This window comes from Eumetopias jubatus, unplaced genomic scaffold (assembly GCF_037043125.1).
Source record: "Eumetopias jubatus isolate StellerSeaLion01/CBP00866 unplaced genomic scaffold, mEumJub1_p1.0 scaffold_4, whole genome shotgun sequence".
In the NCBI taxonomy this organism is placed as follows: domain Eukaryota; kingdom Metazoa; phylum Chordata; class Mammalia; order Carnivora; family Otariidae; genus Eumetopias; species Eumetopias jubatus.
Genome location: NW_028274810.1, coordinates 66859300 through 66879925, shown reverse-complemented (window position 1 = coordinate 66879925; position 20626 = coordinate 66859300). Strand labels below are relative to the sequence as shown.

General features: G+C 33.2%; 1 protein-coding gene across 3 annotated transcripts in view; it reads right to left on the bottom strand.

The window, feature by feature from the left end:
• Positions 1-20626, bottom strand: part of FAF1 (Fas associated factor 1) — a 489058-nt gene that overhangs the window by 220407 nt on the left and 248025 nt on the right. For all 3 annotated transcript variants that reach the window (XM_028106760.2, XM_028106761.2, XM_028106762.2), the window contains exon 7: positions 18580-18685. In XM_028106760.2, the coding sequence (XP_027962561.1) occupies positions 18580-18685 (106 nt within the window). The remainder of the gene's footprint in view (positions 1-18579; positions 18686-20626) is intronic.

Genomic DNA, 20626 nt, shown 5'->3' with positions numbered 1-20626 from the left:
GTTGGAACAGCTGAATGGAACTCAATTTCAACAAATGCTTTTTCTTCTATATTATTTTTCCTCCTATTATTCTTAAAGCATTCTGTTCGGTTCTGTAGAGAACATAAAGATCAACAGGACATAGCTCCCCTCTCCTCAAAGAGCTGAACAATGAGCTAGGACAAGTATATAAATGAGTGTATGAGGCACAATATCACATCGTGGCATAAGGGCAAAATGAAGAGGTAAAGAGAGGTTATATCTCTAAAAGGACAGAGGATTATAGAAGATTTCCTGAAGGATTATCAGCTGAGTATGGTCTTCCTGAAATATATATAGAGAGAGGGGAGGGGTCTTTGAACAGTTTAAAGAGAAGGGGTCAAGCTGAAGGAGAATTAAAGAAACCTTTTTAAAAATAGTGAGGCATTGGGGTGCCTGGGTGGCTCAGTAGTTAAGTGTCTGCCTTCAGCTCAGGTCATGATCCCAGGGTCCTGGGATCGAGCCCTGCATTGGGCTCCTTGCAGGTGGGAAGCCTGCTTCTCCCTCTTCCACTCCCCCTGCTTGTGTTCCTGCTCTCACTGTCTCTCTCTGTCAAATAAATAAAATCTTTAAAAAAAAAAATAGTGAGGCACATTTAGAGACAAGTAATGTCACTTAGTAAAATCTGAGGTACATGGAAAGAAGAATAATTCCTATAAAAAGTATTTTAGTTACTAAAGTTATATTCACATTGTCTCACTTTCATTTGCATAATTAAATAATACCTGTTAAGCAAGTAATATTACCACTGCTAATCTTACAGATGAGGAAAGAGTCTATATAGTGAGACAGAAGGAGGGTGAGGTAGGCTATTTCTCAGTAGAGACAATGTGAATGGATTAAAGATTTAGGAAATGAAATAAATGAAGGTACTACAAATCATACAATGGGAAAAAACAATGACTTTACTGGGGACTCTTATACCACTTACCTATAACCTGCATCAGCACCTTTATCTATCTATCTATCAAAGATTTTATTTTTTAAAGTAACCTCTACCCCCAACATAGGGCTCAAACCCACAACCCCAAGATCAAGAGTCACATGCTCCACCAACTGAGCCAGCCAGGTGCCCCAATACCCCTATCTATCTAGAAGGAAGAGTGACTACATTCATCAAGTCCTACATTCACATCCTCATCAAGACCATTGTATTTCACAGCTTCAGGTGGTTCCATTTTCAACCTGCACAGCCATATGGAGCAGGCCTGACACTAGCAGATGCTATAAGAATCAAATGCAGTAAGGCAGGGAAAGGAAGTTGAAAAGTATAAAACACTAACCCAATGTGAAACTTCCTTCTCCTTTCCCCTCAGTGAAGTAATCAACAATAGCTAGAATATCACTGACTACAAGAATCTCTGTAGAAATTCATTCAAATTACTGTGAAATAAAAATCATTCCCTCTTTTAGTGGATCTCCACTAGATTATAGATACATGACAATTTCCTCACAGAGAATATATTTTTCTAACAGGCTAATTAATATCTTTATTCTCATAAGTACTTATTCCATGCTCAAATACGCTTCTACTACATTCACAGTAACAGAACAAACTAATGGAAGCACTATGCAAAAAAGGCACCAGTCACAGAAACTCTGTATGATGATATAATCAGTACCCTTAAAAAAAAAAAATCAGTACCCTTTAATAGTATTTATGTCCATGTTACCACCATGCAGAAAAGATGGTAATAATCCACTGGACTGTTACTCAATAGACTTACCTGCTACTTGCTCAATAGACTTACCATCAAATAGTCAGAAACTAAGTAAGAATCTGTCCCCTTTCAAGTATTTAACAGAAATGCTTACGTGATTCCATACAACTCTCCAAAGCTTAATAATGTCAAACTCAAAAAAACTCTCCAACATTACAAAGTCCATTTTCTCTTGGTTTAACTTCAATAGAAAAAGAAGATATCTATCTCAAAAAGAGTTCTTTAAATTCTTGAAATTGAAACTTGGTGTTTTTATATAATTTATCCTGGTGGCATCATCCCCCAAGTCTTTAATCTTCCTTTTTGGTAAAATTACTCAATTTGTAGTTGTAGTTCTCTTATAAGCTCTCAGTTCTCCATATCCATTTTTTGGTTTAGTTTATTTTTTATTTTCTATTATTTTTTAAATGTACAATTTAGTGGTTGTTAGCACACTGACAAACTTGTGCAACCATCATCACTAATGAATTCCAGAATGTTTTTATCACTCCATTAAGAATATCCCAAGTGGGCAAAGGACCTGAATGGACATTTCTTCAAAGAAGATATACAATGAACAATAAGCACATGAAATGATGCTTGCTCACCATCATGAGTGATTAGGAAAATGCAAACTAAAACCACAATGAAATACCATTTCATATCCACTAGAATGTATATTATCCAAAAGACAGATAATAACAAATGTTGGTGAGGATGTGGAGAAATTGGAAATCTTATGTATTGCTGGTGGGAAAGTGAAATGTTGCAGCCACTGTGGAAAACAGTACGATGGTTCCTCAAAAACTTAAACATAGAATTATCTGTGATCCAGGGTTTCACTTGTGGGTATATGTCCAAAAGAACTGAAAGCAGGGGTATTTGTACACCCATGTTCATAGCACCATTATTCACAATAGCCAAAAGGTATAAGCAACCCAAGTGCTTCATCAACAGATGAATGGATAAACAAAGTGTGGTATATACACACAATGAAATATTATTCAGCCTTAAAAACTAAATTCTGAAAAATGTTATGACATGAAGGCATTATGCTAAGTGAAATAAGCCAGTCACAAAAGGACAAATACTAATTCATTTATGTCAGGTACTTATAGTAGTCAAATTCATAGAGACACAGAGTAAAATGGTGGTTGCCAGGGCTGAGGGGGAGAGAGAATTGGGAAGTTACTGTCTAATGGGTATGGAGTAACACTTTGGGAAGACGAAAAAATTTCTGGAGACGAATGGCAGTGATGGTTATACAACATTGTGAATGTATCTGATTCTACTGAACTGTACACTCAAAAATGGTTAAAATGGTAAATTTTATGTTATGTAAATTTTACAATGGAAAACAGAAAAATCATACATATAGAAAATTCAAATATTTTTTTGCAAAGCCAAGTATGCTTTTTTTTTTATTTTAGAACTCTAAAAATGAGTTTAAGTAGGGAGAGATATGTGCACAAAAACAAATTTGTACACATATAAACAAGATTTAAATCGACTTTCTTAATTTAGTAAACACTCAGAATACACATGAAGGTCTTGTGCTGTGTTTAAATTACATTATAGTTCTCATTATGTAAAACTTTGTTTATAAAACATGTAAATAAACGATTATTTAAAGATATTTAATATTTTAAATACATTGTGTTGCATAACTAGTGGGTTATGTAAAAAACAAAACAAAGCAAAACAACAAATAAAACCCTGTATTCATTAGTAGCCACTACCCATACCCCTTTCCCTCAGCTATGTGTTCCTGGCAAAAACTAACCTACTTTTTAATTTTTTTGAATAGGCTTTATTTTTTAGCATAGTTTCATGCTCATAGTATATTTGAGCAGAGGGTACAGAGGTTTCTCACATATCCCCTGCCCCCACAAATGCAAGCCTTCTCCATTAGCAACATCCCCACCAAAGTAGTATATTTATTACAAATGATTAACCTACATTGATTGACATATTATTATCACCCAAAATCTATAGTTTATATTAGGATTCATTCTTGGTATTATACATTCTATGGGCTTGAATAAATTTATAATAACAGGTATCCACCATTATGGTACAGACTAGATTTACTGCCCTACTAATCTATCTTTTGTCTCTATACATTTGCCCATTCTAGGCATTTCATATAAGTGGAATCATATAATGTGTGGTCTTCTGTGTCTGTCTTTTCACTTAGCATAATTTTTTTTTAAAGATTCATCTATGTTGTAGCATATATCAGTACTGCATTCCTTTTTTATGACTAATATTCCACTTATGGACATGCCATATTTTGTTTATTCATACATCACATATGTTGATGGACATTTGGACTGTTTTTATATTTTGTCTACTAAGAATAGTGCTGCAGTAAATACTCATGCACACATTTTTGTGTGAACATGTTTTCAATTCTTTTGGTATATGTCTAGGAGTGGAATTACTGGGTCATATGGTAACTCTTTATTTAGCTTTTTGAGGAACTGACAAATTGTTTTCCAAAGCTACTACATCATTTTGCATTCCTACCAGCAATATCTGAGGGTTCCAACTTCTCAATATCTTATCAACACTTGTTACTGTCATCTTTTTATTCTAGCCACCCTAGTGATATGAAATGTTATCTCATTCTGGTTTTGGTTTACAATTCCTTAATGACTAAAGATGTTCAGCAACTTTTCATATGCATGTACTCACTGCATATCTTCTCTTGAGAAATATCCATTCAAATCCTTTACCCATTTTTAAATTAGATTATTTATCTTTTCATTGTTAAGCTGTAAGAGTTCTTTATATTCCAAATACAAGTCTCTTATCAATAAGTGATTTGGAAATATGCTCCTCCATCTGTATTTTCTTCACTTCACTAATGGTATCTTTTGAGGCATAGAAGTTTTTAAATTTTGATGAAGTCCAATTTACCTATTTTTCCTTTTGTTGCTTCTTTTTGATGTCATATCTAAAGAAACCATTACCTAACCCAAGGCCACAAAGATTTATTCCTATGTTTTCTTCTAAGGGTTTTACAGTTTTAGCTTTTATATTTAGGTCTTTGATCCAGCTGATTAATTTTTACATATGATGTGAAAGAGTAGTCCAATTTCATTTTGCATGTAGATATCCAGCTATCCCCAGCACCATATGTTGAAAACACTATTCTTTCCATGTTTAACTGTCATGGCAACCTTGCTGAAAATTAACTGACCTTGAGTGTAGGGATTTATTTCTGGACTTCCAATTCTGTTCCATTGATCTATAGGTGTACCCTTATGGTAGTTATCTTTATAGCCTTGATATTCTTATAGAATTTTAATTCACTTACCACAAGTGAAACTAATGACATTACTACCATTTACTTTTACGTATCTCAATACTTAAAAAATCTTATGTATTAGAAAGACTTGTTATGTTTATGCAACTAACCTTTAAAGTCTTGTTAGATCATATGTATTCAAGGTTAAAGTCTACTTTAAGATAAAAATTAAAAATCTCAATTCTAGAAATTCAAACACCATGGCAAGAGAGGCCTCTATTTCAACCTTGAACCTCTTAACACCTTAAGTATTAAAGGGATATTTACATTCCACAGTGACATATATACATATTTACATACACAGTGACTACCTATTGACCAGTTCTCTCTCCCCCATCCCAACCTCACACACAAGGTTCAATTGAAGCACGTATGAAATTTCTAAATTCACATGTAATGACCAAATTTTAGAAGCAGGAAACTCCTCTGAAACCATTTCCTATTTTTCATAAATGACCCAGACCCAGAGTAGTTAAATGAATTACCCAAACTAATATAGCTAAGAAAGCAAAATATCAGATATTAGAATCCAGGTTTCCCAATTTCTTTTCAGCTACTGGATGGTGACTCATGTAAATACTTCCTCACTCAATAATCATTTATAAGGTGCTAGGTACTACATTTAGTGCTATAAATATGAAGATTAAATGACTGAGATCCTACCCTCAAGAAGCCTACCATAAGAAGGAAAATAAACACAAAACCAAAGAATAGAGGTGCTGCAATAGAAGTATACACCAAGTTCAATGGGACACAGGGATTTTATGCGTACTTTAAAGTTCTAAAACATTTTATATTTTCACCACAAAAACTTTGAGTTTCTGCAGTTCTACATTATGAAAAAGTCATACAGATGAAAAAGAAACACCAAGCCACTCAGGGCTAGACGATCGTGCAGCTTGTTAGTAGCAGGAAGATTAGAACTCAGACTCCAGGCGCCTGGGTGGCTCAGTCGTTAAGTGTCTGCCTTCAGCTCACATCATGATCCCAAGTCCTGGGATCAAGCCCCACATCGAGCCCCACAATCAGCTCCTTGCTCAGCAGGAAGCCTGCTTCTCCCTCTCCCACTCCCCCTGCTTGTGTTCCTGCTCTCACTATCTCTCTCTCTGTCAAATAAATAAATAAACAATCTTAAAAAAAGAAAAAAAAGAACTCAGATTTCATACACCATAGTGTAATGATCCTTCCACTATCACAAGCTAACTAACTGCCAATTGAGAAATATATTAAAATCTGTAAGATTGCATCCCCTAGATTTGGAAAACAATTTTTAAAAACCAGCTATAACTTGCAATGACGTGGATGGAACTAGAGGCTATTATGCTAAGCGAAATAAGTCACTCAGAGAAAGACAAGTATCATATGATCTCACTGATATGAGGATTTTGAGAAACAAGACAGGATCATAAGGGAAGGGAGGGAAAAATGAAACAAGATGAAACCAGAGAGGGAGACAAACCGTAAGAGACTTTTAATCTCAGGAAACAAAGTGAGGTTGCTGGAGTGGAGGAGGGGGTGGGACGGATGAGGTGGCTGGGTGCTGGACATTGGGGAGGGTATGTACTATGGTGAGCACTGTGAATTGTGTAGGAACGATGAATCACAGACCTGTACCCCTGAAACAAATAATACATTATATGTTAATAAAAAAATTTAAAAAAAACACAAAAAAACAGCTATAACTTCATTTACAAAGAAAACACCAAGAAATGACCTGGCAGATATTACAAATTAAGGATGACATAAATCTATTTTAAAGTCAGAATTTTATTTTACACTTTTTGTGCAAACTATCTATTCTCAGTCTCATTTTTAACAAATAAGTGAGAGTTTAAATAGCTAAATCAGAGAGATCTCTCATAACCCCCTTGAGAAAGTACCTATTTATGTCAACATTAATACTTAAAATGCTTGAAATACTCAGAAAGCCTTGAATGACTTCACTTTTGCAAATGCCTTCAGGTGCAAATAATCTCATTGAGTTATAGATTCTTTTTTAATTCAGTCATTCATTAAGCATACCAACTCTTTAACAAATTCAGTGGTAGGTCCAGAAATAAAGAGATGAATTTGATACTTTTCCTGTTCTTAAGGTGCTCTTAGTCTAATGGGGGAAAAAATAAGTAAACAGATAACTGCAAATGAGTGTGGTAAATGCTAAGACAGATACATATTTACAGGGAGAGGAGAAGCTCAAAAAAGAGAGAACCAAAAATTTGACTACCCAGATTGAATAACCACCTGCCTTGCAACATCTGGCTTCCAATTACTTTTGGCAGTTTCAACAAATCAATTTCTCCCCTTCATATGACAAAGATTGGCCATACGTGAGGTCATTCAAGAAGCAAAATTTTAAAAAGCATCATAGTCTCTAAAGCCAGTTCCTAGAAATCTAGAATAACTTCTGAGCAACAGAGAATATATATATCAATAACAAAGATGACCAGTTTGAAGGCATCAACCTTCATTTAAATTTATGACATGTAAACATGTTAATATATCAATCACTTTTAGAGTCATGCTCCACATATTGCTCATTCATTATATACAAACATTGGTCACAATATTTGAAATTACAATTACCAATAGAAATTAGGACTCATAAGACATTTTACTATATTTCTGAAATTTCAAAATCCAAGCAAAGTGATCCACGTGCATATCTGTTATCAGCAACAAAAATTTTCACCCACAAAAAAATAGCCTTAAATACATCTTATTAAAATTCCCTCATTTACAATGTGAAGCATAAGGGAACTACCTCCTGATTCAACAGAAATGAACTGATGTTTAACTGATATTATTAGACATTACAAACATACCTCTTAGTTGGAAATACTTCACATTTTCATCAGGCAAAGGCAGGCATGTAAATGTAAAGTACTTTTGATAATAGAATATCCAAAGTACTAGAAACAAATGGCAACAGCATTCAACATTTGAATCTAACATATATAACCCATAACTTTAATGTTTTTGAAATGCAATTTTTATAAAACTGTGAACAAGAGAATCTGGAATGTCACTATCTCCCTCATAACTGATTTTATTTAAATATGATTTTTTAAATTATTATATTCAATTAGGCAACATATAGTACATCATTAGTTTCTGATGTAGTGTTCAACAATTCATTAGTTGCATATAGCACCCAGTGCTCATCACAACATGTGCCCTCCTTAATACTCATCACCCGGTTACCCCATCCCCCCACCCCATCCCTTCTATAACCCTCAGTTTTTATCATTTTTCCTTCATAATGATTATAGTTATCTCTTCTATATTAACTGCACTATCATAAATGTGATAACTATGCTCACAAAAGAATTATGACAAGTATCAAATCGGTGAAACAGAAAAAAATCATAAAATAGAAGGAAAGAGCCTGAGAAAGTCAACTGTAAAACAAGATTTCAATTCATTTGAAATAAAGCTCTAGTTTGACATATAAATCTTTAACTTTCCTATATGCATTAGGAGTTTCCAATGGTGCCATCTTGGATAGACATTCACTGTATTAACATTTAGAACAGGCTTAGCTCTATCAGAGAAAAGAGAATTAGATAAATGGATAGAAATAATGGTCTGGAAATGTGACATAATCAAGAGATCCAGCAGGTATGTAAAAATTCTAAAGCTGCTTATCTTTAAAATCTATAAAATGGAAGGTCCAGTCTCTTTTATAATATGGCTTCTCTCTTTCTAGCTACCTGCTTTTTTTTTAAAACAACCTATCTGCAAGGCAAGGAAAACTTTATCAGTATTGTTAAATATTCTCCTCACGGACAACTTGAAAACAATTCAGACTATATCAGTCAAATAAGAAGTCATAGCACCCTGAATTCTAACAATGAAACAGAAATTACTGATATACAATAGAATCTTATTTAGAACATTTTCTTGTCCTCTCAATCTGTTGGCTAATCCTGGGCTTTCTCTGGAGTCTATCCTATGCTGCTCTTCAAAAATACAAAATTAAGATTTACACTTTCTCAAATGGAGGATATTAATCCTAAATATCACCCCCCGACACAAAAACATACAAATATGAGCCCCTATTGTCCTTTGCACAGTCTTTATTTTGGAGGGAGAAAGTATTTTCTTGGATGCCCACAGTCATGTCAAAAGCTTAACTAGGAGGTTCCTCTTTCACCTTCTTCTGGAATTGGTCAAATCATATTTATTTCTTCACTGTTTTGTTGTTTTTTCTTAAGTCTCTAAATCAACCCCAACAAACATCTGGCTTTTATTCTTATGCCTTCAATTACTTTTAATTTGTGGGCACTTGACTTTTCTAGCATAAAGTTTCAAGGAAATTATTCCATAATCAATGTATGGAATAGTTGTAGCCAAAAAGGAAAAAATTCCTTCCTTGATTTCATCTACCTGGATACATACCATACCTCTGGACATCACAGGCTAAAACTGCTGGCATTTAAAAAATTCTATTTTGTACTCTAAGTGCAAATCTAATTTGTTTTCCACTGTCACTCACAGGACTTTCCCAGCATTACTCTTTTCCAAAATACCTTCTTTCCTCAATTCCTTCATCCCTTTCCATCAAGTGCTCATGTTCAGTATTATTTCACCCCCTGCTCCCCCTCCACCCTCATGCATAAGCTGTAAAATAGATGTAAAGCTTGGTGTAAGTCCAAAAATTTTATGATCAAAATACATACTTAGCAAATTGTTTGGCTAAATCTTTCATGTATGATGAAAGATTATTACCACAATTCATTAGCAAATTATAGACTTTGAAATGTAGGCAGACAAATATTTGGCCCTGTATCAATCAATTTGGACCAGCTGGGTAGAAATTCACACAATCCCAGGAAACCCGGGAAGTGAGGTGCTCTTTCATTTTTCATTCACTTGAAACATTAAAGAAAAATTATCATTCTATAAAAATGTCCACTTCTCAAGATTTTAGCAGAGCCATTTTAGATTGAGTTTTATTTTCAGTCAATTACTACTTTAGTGACCAATAAACTGATCATTTTTCTTACAATCAAATGTGGAAGAATAGTGCCTGTGTATCTATAGGCACCATAGTATTTGATACCCCAGTTTAAAAGCTTAATATTTAAAAATGGTTCTGTTGCCCTAAAAAGGGGAAGGATATACTTTTACATACACTAAATCAGTTTGGAAACAAATTTTGCAGTTATTCACAATAAATATCATTAACATTCCTTCTCTGAGCCTCTCTAGCCTAGTAAGGTGACCCTGTACAAAGATTCTGATTGATCCTATGTCTGTCTGTTTTGGTTAAGCTACAAGGCCGTATATGGGGACAGCTGCACTTTGGGAGCAACTTAAAACAAATTTCATCTTAGTGGCATCTAATCCAGTGCTTGGTACAAGACGCATGGAAAAGTCAGTGTCAAAATTAAACAATGCCGGCTTTGCAACGAACAGATGCTTTTGCCTTGCAGCTGTAAAAACCGTAGAACAATCCAGTACTCTACTGTCTGGTCACGCAATGACCACAAAGCAAGGAATACATTTTGTCATTTATAAAAAATGTTTGTTACAAGCTTTTAAAGTCTTTTTTCTTTTAAAAATAGTTTTTTTTTTAAAAGAACGTATTGAGGCTAATAATAAGGTAATATAGCTCTAAACTGAGCTATAGAATTTTTTTAAAGTTTTATTTTCCATACTAAATATGTTTGAAAAAGAACTCCTTGACTAGATAGTATTAAGTCATACACAAGACACATTAGACAAAAGAAAAATGATTATAAACATGTTTAAGGGGTTATGGACAAATAATCTTTGGTATATAAGGATAAACATGTAAATAATTTTCAACATGCAGGCCTTAATATACCTTGACTCAATCTAAGTAATGTTTATGAGCACCTTATATTCACTTACCCATCCTTTGATTTACTTCTTTCTCGCTCTCTTTTTTTTTCTTCTGGGGTTGGTTTGGGAGAAGAATGAGGTTATTATTCTTATTTTATGGCTGGAGGATATTTAAATGTTAAAATATTTCTCAGCTTAAGTAACATGGTACCTACACCTACCAAGTCTATTAAAAAAAACTGTAGCCTTTTCCAACCCTTCCCCTGCAGGAGAGAAACTTGTCTTTGGCATTCAGGAATCTAGGAGTTAATATTTTAATACTGAAATAAACTCTTCTTCATGAGGAGAAAGGCTCCAACTACTGTGCCTATGAAACCAAAGAATCAGCCCCACCTAAGTTAGTGACTGCATGGTCACGGTCAAACCATGTCTGCTAACTGAAGTTTTAGATTTAAAGATAGCTTTTTATGGTACCTACAAGAAAGAGAATCTAGTAGTCTTACCTTCATTTTTAGCCCACTGCAAAAAATTTTTCAGTAAGTTTTCCTAATCATTCATATTTTTTCTAGAAATCCTTTTCTCCCAAAGGATATCAATTCATTAACACCTCATTGCTTATAAATTTCATTATATGTTTTGTTGGCTGAAGGTTTGGGGATTCCCCTTATATTCTTCCCCACCTCAAAACTTGTATTTCAATGAATGAAGTCCCAAAGTAATGACATTAATAGGAAATGAAACAAATTTTATTTTAAATATTAAAGAAGGCATGCTACTATTAAAAGTCTTTGAAAAATAAAACTCAAAATGTTTTTGTAGTTGTTTTTACATTTCTACATTTGCTAAGAATGTAATTAACATATATTGATATGTAAAGCATTATTAGTGCTTTATGCCTTTTAAAGTATAAATTCTAGACATTCATTTAAAGAGATTGGCCAAACTTAGAAACAGTCTTCTCTATGAATTGTTTACAATTATCTTTAAGTTATATATTATTGGCAAGATTTTGTTGTATTCTTTGCTAATAACTACAATAAAAATGCACTTGAATTAGTGTCAGTATGCCATCAAACAAAAGTAGACTATGCAACAAAAATGTATCACGAGAACTAAACTTAAAAGTATAAAAACATACAAAATTGACATGTCCTAGATGTAATCCCTTGTATCTTATCTAACCCACATAGCTTAGAATTCATTATTTTACAGTGTCAGTATTCCAAATTACAATTGTACGTAAACAGCTTTAAGGATAATTATAAATCTGCACAATCTGGGCTAGCTAATTTTCTTGTTGTGTCATAATAACTTTGGTTAATAATCAGAATTATCCTAACAAGAACTATGTGAGAATATTTTGTTTGGAAGTGTATTCCAATTTCAGGTTATTAATTATACAATTCCATTCACATTTAATGGACTTTAATATACTACATATTTTTAAGGGACCGTGTAGAAATTTGCAAAATGGTTGGCTCAAATAAATGGCTCTCTATTAAGTGAATTTTATCCCTTTGGGTTCACTCAATAACAGCAATATATTTTTAAAGTATATATTTTACTCAAAAAAATACATAAGTAAGTCACAAACCAAAAGCTAACAGATGTGTGACTTCTAATTAGTTATAATAATCTCTGCTTCAATGCCATTAGAATAAGCCTTTCTTTTCTTTTGAAAACTAAAAAAGCTTTCCTTTGAATTTTAAACTGTCAGGGTGCTTCAAAGTCAATGTACAAAATCTGCTTTGATTAAAATTTTAGACATCTACAGTGATAACTTTATGAAAGGAAAATATTAAATTATAATTATCCTAAACAGACACAGTCTTGTGAAACTAACCCTACATTCATGTTAAAACACAAAGAGTTGAATATAATGAATTTGATTCATCCTCGGACACAAAGCTTCCCCACAGTAAACTCAGTCAACTGTTGCTCTTGCGCCTATATTCATGGTGCTTAAATAGCGCACTTTAAAACAAAAAAAACTCCAATTGGCTTTTCATATATCCACCCTCCCCAAAAATAACGCACTTGAAAAACTCAAATGATATGAAAGGCTTCAAGGCCTCTTTTCTCCCTTTCATAGCCCTTTTTTTTATTTCTGTTTGCAGTAATCTGCCTTTCTCTTTCTCTTTCTCATTGCTACAGAGCAAGCGAGGAGGCTCAGAGCTTTGAAAAGGGGGCTCAGTGTGTAATGGGTCCACTAGAATTAATTTACTTGCACCAAATCCATTGAGCACAGAGGGTTTTTTTTCCCCCTCTCTCTCTCTCTGTCTCCCTCTCTCTTCTCAAATCATTTGGAGTCGAACGCAGCCCCCAGCCTTTGTAATTCTAGTAAAGCACTTAAAGTGCACAGTAGGTGTTCATGAGGACCATCTGGTCAAAAGCAAAACAAGCTGCTGATTTTGCCTTTGAATAGAATGAAGCAAGTGTGAATTAGTCTCTTCAATTAGCACTATTACAACCTGTCAAGTGCATATTGTAAAACAGGATTATTACAGTATTGGTCACCAGTGCAATTATTTACTCTCTGCCTTTTCTTGCATATAAAAATGTCTTATGTTTATTAGTTTCTGATAACTGAACGTAATTTCTCTTAACCCAGACATTTCAAAACTACCAACACACGAATCACAGATTATGAAACATGGTCAGCTAAGCAGATGTTAGGATACACATATCTTAAGTAACAAAGGACCAAAGCATTGCCCTTAATTCTTAACAAAATTTCATTGTTTCTATCCTCTTGAAAAGTATGTGAAGAAATACTTACATGGGCTTAAAAAAAATTTCCCAGAGAGATTATTCTAAAATACTTTTGGGGAGAGAAAAAGACTTGTCAGTTCCAAATGGCTGCATTGTAAATATTACTTAAACTTATTTCCTAAGGGGATGATTTACTAAGAATCACAGGTAACCTCAATATTTATAAAATGATCATTAGCAATTTGTTCACTTAAAGTGGTATGACTTCAACAGATTATAAATTTCAACTTGAAACTAATAATATACATGCATATTTAAAAGAAACTCATAATGTCCTTTTCTCAAAGCTGAATAAAGGCTTGAATTCATTGCCCGATTGCTTAAGAAATTATATCTCTTTCATTCTTGCTAAGATGTCATTTGTGATTTCAAATTTTAAAAAATCAAACTATGATATATGCTAATTAAAATGGGTTCATTCTAATTGAGTTTATATATGCCGTTTATCTTGAAGTAAATTTATAAACCACTTAAACTTTTAATTAAATAAGCACACAATTTAATTTACCCTCTTGCATATGCACATTCTCAGCTAGTCTACTCTTCAGTTCTGTGCCAGCACCCCCGCCCTCTCTAAACTGGAAAACAAACAAACAAAAAAAACAAAACAAAACAAACAAAAAACAACTATACCTAAAACATTTACAGAAAGGGCATGTTAGTTAAGTAGTTATGGTCAACCCAATACCAGAAAATTGCTTATTAGTACAATCTCTAGAAAACTACATATTTAATACTGTTAATGATCTCTAGCATCAAAGGAGAATACTTTGAAATATACATTAGTCAAGCAAGTTCAGAAAGTAGCTAATAGAAAAATAGGCACAAAACCCAACCCAAGTTTCAAATTTGCAGAATCCGAACTAGCCTCATGATTTCACAATTATTTAGCCAAGATTATTTTTAAAGACTGGTATGATTTATATATTTAGTTCACTTCTTGTTGCTAATTTAAACTACTGGCTTCTCACTTGACAATCACTAATATTAGTAGTGAAATGTTTCACTATTTTATGCAAGATATATCTTTATAGGTCATCAATTTTCCCCTTTCATTCCCCTTAAGAACTAAATCAACATTAATAAGAACAGTGAGAATTCTAGGGTAGAGTGAAACTTGGAAGAGGATTTAAATAATTCCAATAGCTATTTATCATGCTTCTCGCTATAACAGATAAGTAATACTCCATGATTCCATACCAAAAATACTTAGGTTTCTTATTATTGTTATTCTGGGTCATGTGTGTATTCCTTAAGTTTGTATGACATCGGCAAAGAAAAGCGGGTATTCTGCTTAATAGAAGCTTTTGCAATAGTAATATGGACAACAAAGAATTGGTTTCCAAGAAAAGTTGGCTTGATTTCAGGGACTTCATATCCTTTTCCACACCTGGGTTTAGGATTTGCACTAGGCAAATCAATCTTTTTTCCCTTAATTTAACCAATCCCAAGTGCATTTGTAATCACAGATTTTAATAGTATTAGTATTACTAGAATCTGTATAATCGACTGTTTAAAAATTTGAATTCTCAGTGTAGAAAATTCATTAAAATAAGGTAAGCTTGTTTAAATTTTCAAAGAAATACACTGTTTTAAAGTGTGGCAAGAGGCTACTTCAGGACCCAAAAAGGTGGAAAGATGACTGTCACAAAGTAATTGTCATATTATCTGATAATTTCATAAGCGCTTTGTTGAAATGGAAGAAGAGAAGGGATTTTTATTCTATGACTACTTGCAACTTTCCAGTCTGACCTTTTTATACTATCATTGCCTTTTCCTCAAGTAGAAGGATAATGTAAGTGGAATGATTTGTAAAGAGTTTAAAAAAACCCTCAATATCTAAGTAGCTTAAATTAAAATCTAGAGCACCCAAAGGACATAAGTCATGCATTGTGAGGCAAGAGACCACAGAGCCAGAATGAACAAACACTTGCACAACTACGGTTTATCACCACTAACTTGCATGAACATATGGTCACTGATGAGTTTATTTGAAATTCAAACTGCATCTAAATTCTATTTTCTAATTCAGTATTTTAAAAAATGTATTTCGTCTAAATAAAGTTGAAATCATAGTGCCTTTTCAACGCTATTTCATTTAATACAAATTTGTCTCTGGGGAAAAGCTTTTTTTTTATATACACAAGGCTTTCAAAATTTAAAAATAGCAAAAAATGGGCTATTCCTTCACCTGTAACAAAAATAATATACTCCTACCCTAGAAAAAAATCAGGTGTTTTTTTCTTCCTTTCCCTCATGTATTGGTCAGAATTCATTCTTTGAACTATTAAACAACACTGAAAAGAGATTTCTGAAACTGATGACAGAAATTAATTTATAATTTAAGATATATGGCATCATTAAGCTTCCACATTAATAGCAAAAATTCTAACATTTATAAAACCATACTGCAAAATCATATTGACATTTTATTTTTATTGTGTTGCAAACTGACTTTCAATCATACAACAAAAAAGGACATACTTAAGTATCACTGTGGGTTGCATGCCTGTAGCATAAGAGCAACTATTCCTCCCGAACCACCCCAAACCCCGAAATATTCCATAAGTTGAAGAAGAAAAGTCTTGGGACTAGGCCTACAGAGTGTGATCCTAGGCCCAGAGACTATAATCCTATATTCTTTTTTACTAAATTGTACAGAATAAAGGAGCTTCCATGTACCTGTCTACTCACAAAAAGCACTGATACTAGAAATTGCATTTATTTTGTCCTGGCACCTAGAATTTCAAAATATTATTTTAAATAAACTTAAAAGGGGGGGAGAAAAAAGAAAAAGAAGAAATCAAACTCTTGTGAAGAAATACACAAGAATATCCGTCTTTGCAGAAATATTTCTGGGACATTTTTCATTTAGAAAATGGTCTGAAAATGGTTTACTGTTTTCAAGTCCTTGAAGCTTAAAATATATTGGATAATCTAAATAGCAGGCCATGGAGAACAGTTTCAGCCAACTGTGGCACACAATGGCACATTTACAGAATTTTAAATATTTCTTTTAATAATTGATGTAGTCATTTTGAATCATTCTGCATAGGATATCAGGTGTGAGCAGACTGCATTAACGCTGCTTAAACATTTCAACTTGTCAGTATGGCCAACTCGATTTCGGAAATATTTGCAGTATTTTCCCATCGAAACAGTAATAAAGGCAAAATAAATATATGCCACTACTTTATAATCACCGAACATTAATGAATATTTTATGTCTTTTTAAATCTCCCTGTTTAATTTAAAAGGGTGAAATTAAGTCTCCTCCCTGCAATATGCCAATTATCTGTAAATCAAACAATAACTTGGCCATTATGCTCCTTTTTGTTAATATAAGAGAAGCTAATTTGAAAACACTGAATGACATTTTTAGACTATCAGTTTAATAGTCCTTTCTGCCCTCTTGTGGGAGAAAGTTGAAACACACTTAAACTATAGAAATGTTTTAAAAAATGTAAAAAAAAAAAGGTAAAAAATTTTGGCTATAAAAATTTCAATCAGAAAAAAAAATATAGCAGTGTATATTTATCCATCAAGCATTGTACTAGTCTTCAATTTAAAAAAGTAAATCAACAAAATGAAATTTACTTTGTATTATTTTTGCTTTTCTTGATTAAAATGGAGTTGTTTTGAAACTAAATTTCCTTATTTAATTACATCCAATATGTAATTTAAATTTTACTACCATGAAGTTACCAGAATAAATCTGCTATAGAGCCATAGTTAAACATTATTTCTAAAGTAAAAGCAACAATGATCATCCAAGGAATTGAAAATTTAGAGACTAGAACACCCATTATAGAGGTTAAAATGAAATGCCAATTAATACGCTTAAAATTCTGGGAAAAAAAAATCAAATAATTCAAACTTATGATTCAAAGTAGGGGCCAAGAAAAATTTTAAAGATTTTAGTTACTAGTCAACAAACTATTCAAGTGATAAACAGAGAAAATAAACTTTAAGCAATGAGCTACTTATGGCAAATTCAGAAGTTGAAATTCATTGACAAAACATCCAAAAAGGAAACCATTAATAGTCTAACCACTACTAAAACAATTCATATACGTCTGAAAAATGATTAGGTGAAAACAACTCATTCTTTCAATATGACATTAATAATTATCTTAAACAATGTAGACCAAGAAAAAATTAATGAAATAATCCAAGATTAAGCACAATTATCTTTATAAAAATATCAGTAGACAAATGATTGCTGTCTTCACAATTAACAAGACGTAACTGTCATAATCGTCATTTCAGTGTTTCTAAACACAATCCTGTCAAAGCCTTATACATTTTACCCAGATGGAGATAAATTACTGGCTTTTAAGTGGGTGGGGCCACAGGCAAAAAGGTACCTTTTCTCTCTTGGGGGCGGTTCTTTTTTGAAACAGTGGCCCTGGTTGGCCATGTTGAAGAAAATATTGACACTATATCTCAGATATTCTAAGCTAAAGACTGACAGTCTCCAACAGCATCTCACAAATACTGTCTAATGACTGTCTAATGTTGGGATTGAGCTACTAAAGAAAAGCCTCCTCAAACTCCTTTTGGAAAAAGGCAGGGTACACATTACAAATAATACATTTGAGAGCAACCTTTCAAATAAAATATGGGCATATTCGAAAATGCATGCTGTCAACAATTTCCAAATTAATATTTTTAACTATTACTATAAAACTGTAAAATACATTATATAACAATGAACTATTTTTAAGCAAGGTTTTAAGTTGACTATTTTAAGAGTTATCAAGAGCTCTCATTTATAACATCTATCTTTCTAGGTCAAGTCATTAAATAGATCTACAGTAATCATTGATGCTCCAGTTAATTAAAATTAAGAACCCAATAATGAAACATAAAGAGAGTTTCCAACTAGAACAGATAAGCCCTCTTTAACAGGGTCAACATTAACTGTAATGAGCTACCTTTATTCCTTAGCTATGAGACATAACTCACCTCTTGAATGGTACTGCTTCCTGAGAAGTTCAGGTTGTACTCCCGCTGGACTTCTCGGTGGGTGATGATCAGCATGAAGTTTTGATTTAATGACTCCTGCAGGGCACTGAAAGGGTTGAAAGAAAAACAAGGAACTCTGAGATGAACATGTTCTAGCTTGCTTTACAGCTAGCTGCAAAAACCCCAGGAGTACCACAACCTCCACACAGGCATGTCCGGGCCCAATGTTATCATCTTTTCAGCTCCTAAAGGCAAGAGAGCATGCTGAGAGCAACCAAGGGGAGCTAACCTGTTAACTCCTTCTCTACCAAGGTGTTTTTAAACTTCAATTCTAAACACTTTGCATACATAAGAATTTTCTAGAAGTCATATGCTATTGTCTGCATATGTACTTCTTCCAAGAGAACCGAATTTTTTCAATTATATAAAATTCCAAATATGCCAGTAAGATGCATATTCAAAGACTCTGGTTCAAATCCAAGTGAAATAGGTGTTTTAGAAGAACAGAAATATAAAATAGTGTTTATACTCATGAATGCTGTGTAAGAATAGAAATATGGTTTCAATCAAAATTCAGAAAATACTGAAATCTCCAGAACTTTACCTGCTATATCAAAATTCCTTCAAAATATCTGTGCTTTCACTTAGGACTGAGGAATACACAGAATTTAGAAATTGGAGAATTCAGAGCAACATTAACCAAAATGTTAGAAATGTGTCAGAACCATGAAGAGTACATGAAATTAACCAAATAAATTAAGAAACATTAGTCATGAACATAACAATAAAAAAATTTAAAGAAAAAAAAGAAACATTAGTCATGGTTCTATTTGTTTATGACAGTATTAAAAAGCACTATCAACACTGAAAATAAAAATCTGCCACTGTTGTGTATGAATAATCTATACTGGCAGCCTTGAGTATAATTGTGCCATGCCTGCAGAATTGGGAAAACAATTTGGGTGTGCTACACAGTTCTGGCCTCCATTACTCCTCCTTTGCTATTCTGTAACTATGTGATAAACATACATGCAATTTAACATTAGGTAGTTAATCTGTCTCTCCCATTGTCTCCCATAGAGTTCCCAGGTTAATTACAGACTAAAAATACCTAGGAAACACCAATATACAGAATGAAATATTATTAATCAAAATCAAAGGAAGTAATACCCAACTAAAACAGAGTTTCTTTAGGCAGGAAGCTTTGTCACTGTATCCTTAGCAGTTAAGCATAATGCCTGTCACAATGCAGATAAATATTTATTGAACAATGAATAAATTGTGAATTTCCAGAAGGCAAGAGCCTTATCCATCTTTGTATCTCAGAAAGCAATGTTACTTTCTGGAAAACTACTAGGGGATTAAGATTTTGATGTTGAGTCATGTATTTATCAACATTAAGTCAATGCCTTGCATTATTCCATGTGCTAAGGAAACCAACCCAAATACATAGGTCCTGTCCATAAAAAACTTCACAATCTAAGAAGGGTAGACAGATACATAAACAGCCAGAGTAAAATGTAATAGGTACAACTAAGAAAGAGGGAAATGGTTAGGGAAAGCTTCAAAGGGGAAGAAAAATATAAGTTGAAATATGAAGTTAGGTAAGTAGGACCTTTGTGTTTATCATTTGGAAGGCATGAAATTTTTGCTTCGTTTGGGGAAGAAAGAAGGGTGGCACTTTTTAGATAAGGAAATAATAAGTGGAAGAACACAGCATGTTCATTCACTCAGTTAACATGTATTTATTGAGCACCTATGTATATTTATGACATTGTTCTAGCTGCTAGGGATACAGTAGTGAACAAGAAAAACATGATCCCTGCTTTCATGAAACTTACATTCCAGTAAAGGAGACAGACAATAACCAAATAAATGAGTAAGTAATTTGAGAAAATACTAAGTGCTGTGAAGTAAATAAAACAGGATTACAATTAAAAAGGTAACAGAGGGGCAGGGTGAAGGGAGTTATATTCAACAGAAGAGTTAGGAAAAGCATCTCTGAGGAAGTGCCATTTAAGATGAGGCTGGTATGATAAGAGAGAGA